At 35.2% G+C, this 7,500-nt stretch overlaps 2 protein-coding genes across 4 annotated transcripts in view; one reads left to right on the top strand and one right to left on the bottom strand.

Annotated features, from left to right (window-relative positions):
* LOC144980106 (formin-binding protein 1-like) overlaps positions 1-7,500 on the bottom strand; it is a 72,199-nt gene that overhangs the window by 45,881 nt on the left and 18,818 nt on the right. The window lies entirely within an intron of this gene.
* Positions 1-7,500, top strand: part of LOC144980107 (frizzled-10-like) — an 11,303-nt gene that overhangs the window by 700 nt on the left and 3,103 nt on the right. For both annotated transcript variants that reach the window (XM_078927648.1, XM_078927647.1), the window contains exons 2-4: positions 1,243-1,779; positions 4,494-4,893; positions 5,323-5,568. In XM_078927648.1, coding sequence (XP_078783774.1) covers positions 1,568-1,779; positions 4,494-4,893; positions 5,323-5,568 — 858 coding nt within the window. In that variant the 5' untranslated portion in view covers positions 1,243-1,567. The remainder of the gene's footprint in view (positions 1-1,242; positions 1,780-4,493; positions 4,894-5,322; positions 5,569-7,500) is intronic.

Below are 7,500 nucleotides of genomic sequence, written 5' to 3'. Positions count from 1 at the left end.
CATAAATAAACAAGTTATGCAGTTTCAAAGGTGTCATTTATTTGGATGACCCGCAAAGAGGAAAAAAAAACGCGAAAATATGGGACGCTTTTTGAGCATTTTTTTCGACCTTTGGTTGTATCTTGCGTAATAAATGGATTAAAAGATTGAAACTTGAAGAGCAAATTAGGATGGTGTTTTGTAAAATACGGGAAAAGTACTCGTCATATTCATATGAAATTTTACAACCAAAAAGAAGAAATGTACATGTATTACCTTGTCAGCGACAAAACCTCCACGCCCGGTAGTTTTAGAAATATTTTACTCCAAAGAGTAAAAATCTATTTTTACGGTCTTCTGGTAATCGCACGAGTTTTGTCGCTTGACATAATCTAAAATGACCTTTTTTCTAACTGTGTGCCAACTTTCAGTCATATTCATCGATAAACAGCGTCGTAATTAATTTTTTAAAATAGCATATACGAAACGGCTTCGTCTCATATTTTGACGCGAATTCGGGCACTTCGTGAGCTAAAAAGAGGCCCAAAGATTTGTGCGGGATAGTCATTGCTACATCTGGTAAGCAGCATTTGACAGATATTGCAGTCCCAACTTATGCTCACCGATTCTGTATGACAAAACAATATCCGATAAATAGCTTCTAAATACAAGCAAACCGAAATGTTATATTAATTGGTACAAATAATATATCGAACAAAAATAGATATATATATATTTTTTTTAATGTTTAAATAACAAAATATGTCACATTTATAGCTGGTTTCCTAAGGTTACACCCATATTAAGCACAAGGGTTACAGAAATGATATCACGAGGGTTAAAGAAATGAGATCGACCCCCCCCCCCCTTTTTCCCCCCTTTTTTTTTTCTAGGATTGTTCTTCATTATGCAAATGACAATCCTTGAACAGATTTGTTTTTAAACAAATGTAATATTGATGCGTAGTAAGAAAAACGATCTTTGATCATATTCATAATGCTAACAGTTTGATTCGTTCATATCTACTTCTGTCCTTGGCCATCTTCTTGGTAGCCTCCCTACCTACCTATCTATCAATCAATTATTTCTTAACTAATTATTCATCCGACAATCCATATATCTACCCGTCTATCTACCTACCTATATTTATTTGTTGAGCTATTTATCTTATCTATTCATATATTTATTCATTCCTCATTCCTTTATTTACCCATTTAACACTGCCTCATAACGTTAATGCAAGTCTTATTTTCCAACTTTCAGAATTCCCAGTTCACATCAAACAAAGAGAGTCTAGCACAATTCAACAACACCATGGCGAAACGACTCTAATCCATTTAGCACACTCGTGACTTTTTCCTTCTTCTCTAGTCTTTCCTTCTCTCTCTCTCTCTTTTTTTTTTTAAACCAATCATTCATTAATAATAATAATAATAATAATAATAATAATAATAATAATAATAATAATAATAATAATAATAATAATAATATAATAATAAGAATAAGAATAATAATAATAAATAAATAAATAAATAAATAATCAAAACCACGTCAAAGCCGCCACATTACCTACCCTACCATATCAACGATGACGAAGAAGAACCCATCCTTCGGCATGGCGGGTCCAGTTCTACTACTGATCCCGCTGCTTCTACAACAGCTACTACTATTGCTCCCTATCACTACTATCTTCACACCGGACGGGGCGGTCGGCCAGAGGATATCCAGACACTGCCAGACGATCGAGGTGCCCATGTGCAAAGGACTCATTAGCTACAACACAACCAAGTTACCAAACAGGTTAGATTTCCAGTCTTCGTCATATTTTATAAATGATAAATCTTGTAATAACTGCAGTTTTTCTTTTTGTTTTTTAAGGGTTTTACGGCGCTAACAACACATTAAGGTCATATCAGCGCCAGTAAAAAGGAAGAAAATGGGAAAGTAAAAAGTTCTAGAATTACAATTAAAGCACCCAAGAAAAGGTAGGACAAAGGGGAATGTGTTCAAACAGGACACAGATGTAGATTCCAAGAGCACACTAACAAAGTACTTAGTTTGAGATCACCTAAAAGTCTCATCCAGGCACAAGCACAGGTCCCCACTAAGAAGAATACACTCAAATGTTTACAAATTAAATATAATACGTAAACAAAACATAATACAGTTCATAACAGAGAGATGATTTACAAGGAAAAAAATATCATCTCCTAAAACTAACTATGCATTTGATGATATCTGACCAGTGCCAGGACAAAACCAAGTAATCTCATTCCAAGACAAAGACAGAAAGCAGGTTGGAATACAGATATAGGGGGATAGAATACACAGTAAGTACCCCCCTGCCCTCTATGGGAGGCCGGGAACCCCACGCAGACTGCAGTTTTTAGTCAACATTGACATGGCTAACTTTGATGGAATTAGATTAATGATAAAATCGAACTGCAGATCCGGAATGTAGCCATCGTGACAAATAAATAAATAAATAAATCAGATGGTTGAATAAATAAATACATAAATAAGTAAACTGATGAATAAACAATAAATGAAATAATAATAAATAATAATAATAATAATAATAATAATAATAATAATAAATAATAATAATAATAATAATAATAATATATTAATAATAATAATAATAATAATAATAATAATAATTAATAATAATAATAATAATAATAATAATAATAATAATAATAATAATAAAACAAAAACAAAACAACAACAAAAAACACCAAAGAAAACCAATAAAACATTCAAATAAAATTAGACGTCTATCTAGTAGGGATGCCTTGCTGAGAGAGAGAGAGAGAGAGAGAGAGAGAGAGAGAGAGAGAGAGAGAGAGAGAGAGAGAGAGAGAGAGAGAGAGAATGAAGAGAGAATGAGAGAGAGAAGAGAGAGAGAGAGAGAGAGAGAGAGAGAGAGAGAGAAGAGAGAGAGAGAGAGGAGAGAGAGAGGAATAAGTAGGAGTGAAATATCTGTTCAATGTTACAGTTATCGTTTAACGTTATAACAAGTGTAACTAAAGGACAAATTGCCATATTTATGGACAATATAGATCTATTATTATTATTATTATTATTATTATTATTATTTTTTTTATTATTATTATTATTAAGAACAGACACAAAAATTGATTTGCGTCCTTCATGATGTTCATCTCCCCTTCCCTCTATCTTTATTTTTTTTTCTTTTTTTTTTTTCTCTGTCAAAACACATACAAAGACAATGTCGTATCGATCGACAAGAGAGCCATCATCACTACCATCATTAGGGCATCCTCTCCTACCTTCTCATTCTCGTTGCTATGGTGCAGAGTCAGGAGGGCTAATCCTTCCGCCATTAAAAAAAAAAAAAAGAAGATAGATTAAAACAGAAGCCAACGAATCACAAGTCTGAACAGAATATATTTACAGGTACCGATCAATTGCACCCCGAACGAAACGTAATGGAGGCAACAAAAACGAAAATTTAAAAAAGAAAAAAAGGAAGGTGGAATGGGAGAGAGGGGGAGAAAATAAGAGAGAATGCCTTGTCAATTATAATGGACATTTATGACCCTCGCCATACATTAATAATAATAATAATAATAATAATAATAATAATAATAATAATAATAATAATAATAATTAATAATATATAAAATAATAATATAATAAAAATATAATAAAGTAATATATAAAATAATAACAATAATAATAACAACAACAATAATAATAACAATAATAAAAATAAAGGGAGAACAAACAGCAACGAACACAAGGTTACGTCGGAGTTTGTTTGTTTTTAAGGGTTTTACGGCGATTGCAACACAATTAGGTTATATCAGCGCCAGTAAAAAGGAAGAAAATGGGATAGTAAAAAGTTATAGAATTACAATTAAAGCACCCAAGAAAAAGTAAGACAAAGGGGAAATTGGAACAAAGAGGGATCAGATGTAGATTCCAAGAGCATACCACCAAAGTACGTAGTTTGAGATCCCTATAAGTCTCATCCAGACACAAGCACAAAATCCAACAAAAGAGGAATACACTCAAATGCTTAAATTTACATTGAAAATAACAAATATAATAATACATAATAGAGAGATGATTTACAAGGAAAAAATATATCATCTCCCAAAACAATAACTATGCATTTGACTGTTTCCCTCCCAGCTAGGACTCAGGCCAGGGCCAGGATAAAACCAAGTAATCTCATTCCAAGACAAGACAGAAAGCATGTTGGAAAACAGTTATAAGGGGATAGAAGACACAGTATGTACCCCCCTGCCCACTATGGGTGGTCAGGAACCCAACCCAGTTACGTCGGAGTGAATCAGATTTAAAAAAAAAAGAAGAATGAACTGAAATATACAATTATGGAAACCCCCCCCCCCCCCCCCAATTAATAAAACAAAAGAAATTAAACTTTGGCTATAACTTCAATGTTCTAAATCTAAGTCATCCAAACATAATATCATTATTGAGGCGCTGTGTCACATTTATTGTGCATTCATTGCGATCCACAGATTTGGCCACAGAACGCAAACCGAAGTTTATTGGGCGATGCAGCCCTGGTGGCCCTTCATTGACGCCGGGTGTTCCAACAATCTGCGGACCTTCTTGTGCGGGCTCTACCTGCCCCGTTGTACAGGAGACGGTCAGGTCCCACCCCACTATCCTTGCAGTGAGACTTGCCGAAAAGCCAAGGTCCGTTGCGCAAAGCAGATGAGGCGACAAGGTATGCGCTGGGCACCTCAGTTCAAGTGCTCTGGGCTTCTGCCAAAGTCGTCCAGGAGATGCATCAGGCCCCAACGAGAAAGGAAAAAGAACAAGAATAGAAAGTATGTCCTGTGTGATTACAACAAGCTGTCCATGTGCCGAGGGATCCCATTCACACAAGGCTCACTGCCGAATATGTTTTTGCAGGTTAGCCTATATATTTAACAGTTGGTTGGAATCCACGACTCAGTGGTGACTTTTTGAGCGACATACACTTTGTTAAGAGTGACGATGACAATGATGTTATCATCATAATGATAATGATCCAGAAGATGACGAATATAAAGATTATGTGTGTGTGTGTTATTAAAAAACAAACAAAAAAAACAAACGAATTATACATATCTCTTTCTAGGTGAAGAGTGAGTTAATTAAATATAGTAAAATCACAATCTTATAGTCATAAAGCCAATGTTCCGACTGTTAACATTCTCTCTCTCTCTCTCTCTCTCTCTCTCTCTCTCTCTCTCTCCCCCCTCTCTCTCTCTCTAAGTGTGTGTGTGTGTGTGTGTGTGTGTGTGTGTGTGTGTGTGTAAAACACACTATATTCTATTTCAAACCATTTCACCTCAACAGAGCGACCTGTCTGAAATCGAGCGGGAGATGCAGCAGTTTAAGTTCCTGGTCGATAGCGGCTGCTCCAAGAAGCTCCGACTGTTCATGTGTGGGGCCTACATGCCCTTCTGCGTGCCTGGCGTGAACGAGGTGGTGAACCACCGAGGCAACGGGGCCGACAACGACGATAAAAATCAAGATGATTTCCTCGTGGCCATGAGGCAACCCGATGTCCCATTTGCCGTGCCCTGTAGGGAACTTTGTCAGGTAATGTGTGTCCTTAAGAAGGGCAGTGCAACGGCTTGTGCAAAGAGGAGTATGGAAATTGAAATGGCTGAAATTCTATTCAATTTTTACTCTGTTAATTCGGTGTTATTCATTTATTTAAAAATGCAATATTCATTTTAATATAAACTATATACTTTTGATTGGTTGTCGATACAAAAATGAGTATTGAGACGGAAAAAAAACAAGCAATTAACAAGAATAGTACAAATGTCTCAATTTTAACTTAAGATATCATAAGTAATTCTAAATACCGACAACGGCAGATAATTCAGAAAAGATATCCTTCAAAATATATAAAAAGAACAGATAGTTGTGCAAAAGAGGATACAGCCCACTTTTATCTACAAACAAATATGTATTATTTATTCCATTCAACACAACTATATATTTCATGGTACGACAAAATTTGAAATGAAAGACAGCCATTAAATCGATCCATACTTTTCTCTTATTTGTTATCATTCTCGACGTATATAGTATCCTTAAAATATAAAAAAGATATTTCGGCCAAAGAGATACAGCCAACTGTTACTCAAAACAACTATGTATTTTTCATCATCATCATTTATAGTTTATTGAAGCTCGAATGACCCCATCATTCATTGCTCGCTTAAAAAAGACAACAACAACAAACCAAAGCACGAAAACACACACACACACACACACACACACACACACACACACACCAAACTTTCATCCACAGTTAAATATTATTATAATGAGGACAATCTTTATCTTGAGAAACTCTTCTTTACATACCATTTACGCCACCCCGTCGACATGACGCTATCATGCAGCGCAGGCAGACGGGACTAAAACTCGAAAGTTTGGCAAGGGTTAGTGAAGAGGTTGTGTTTCTGTCAACGTTAATATTTAATTTAAAAGGCAACAAAAGACCGTATTTACTTAAAGCCCTGTGCGTGATGGGCATTTGATATCTCATTTTTATAGATCAGCACTTTCTTTCTTTCAGTGAAACAAGAAACGAAATAAGAAGGAAAAAAAAAGTGACTGGAACAAAGTGCAAACTTGTGGTCCTTTAAAACCAAGAAAACCGAAATATTTTACCAAATTTAAAAAAAATAAAAAAAAAAAAAAAAAATAAAAATCTCGTATCTTTATTCACACACACACACACACACACACACACACACACACACACACTACCACAGAAAGAAGGAGAGGGAGAGAGCGCGGGAGAGAAAGAAAGAAGAAAAAAAAAAAAGAGAGAGAGAGAGAGAGAGAGAGAGAGAGAGAGAGAGAGAGAGAGAGAGAGAGAGAGAGAGAGAGAGAGAGAGAATATACGCTCAAAAATTACTTTAAATCATTGCATATTTTTAACGTCACTGACTGATATTTTAAAAAAGGACAACCCAAGACTTCAAAGATAAAACCTGTAACTTTTATCAGCAATATCATTCGATATTGACAAACCACCTATGCATTTCAAAATAGTAATTATGCAGGCAAATAATGACATTGCGAAATTAACGATGAAATTTCTATGAACAACGCTCCGCCTCCAACATCATCTCTCTCTACATCCTCCCTCTCCTCCCTATCTCCTCTCTCTCCTCTCTCTCTCTCTCTCTCTCTCTCTCTCTCTCTCTCTCTCTCTCTCTCTCTCTCTCTCTCTCTCTCTCTCTCTCTCTCTCTCCTCTCTCTCTCTCTCTCTCTCTCCAAAATATTTACAAAACTTAAATACATCTGCACACAAGACAAAACTAATCACAACAGACAACATCCCTTTTCATCACCGTCGCCATCTTAAGTGCCCTGCTTTGTTTTGAACAATAAATAAATAAACAAATAAATAACTAAAAATAAATATATAAATAAAAAATAAAATAATCATTTGTTTTAAATCAAAAAGGCATATAATTTACATAAGCCACCTCCTTATTTGCATAA

This window comes from Berghia stephanieae, chromosome 9 (assembly GCF_034508935.2).
Source record: "Berghia stephanieae isolate SIO BIC M18660-M18661 chromosome 9, UCSD_Bste_1.3, whole genome shotgun sequence".
Lineage (NCBI taxonomy): Eukaryota > Metazoa > Mollusca > Gastropoda > Nudibranchia > Aeolidiidae > Berghia > Berghia stephanieae.
This window is presented reverse-complemented; position numbering and strand designations above follow the sequence as displayed.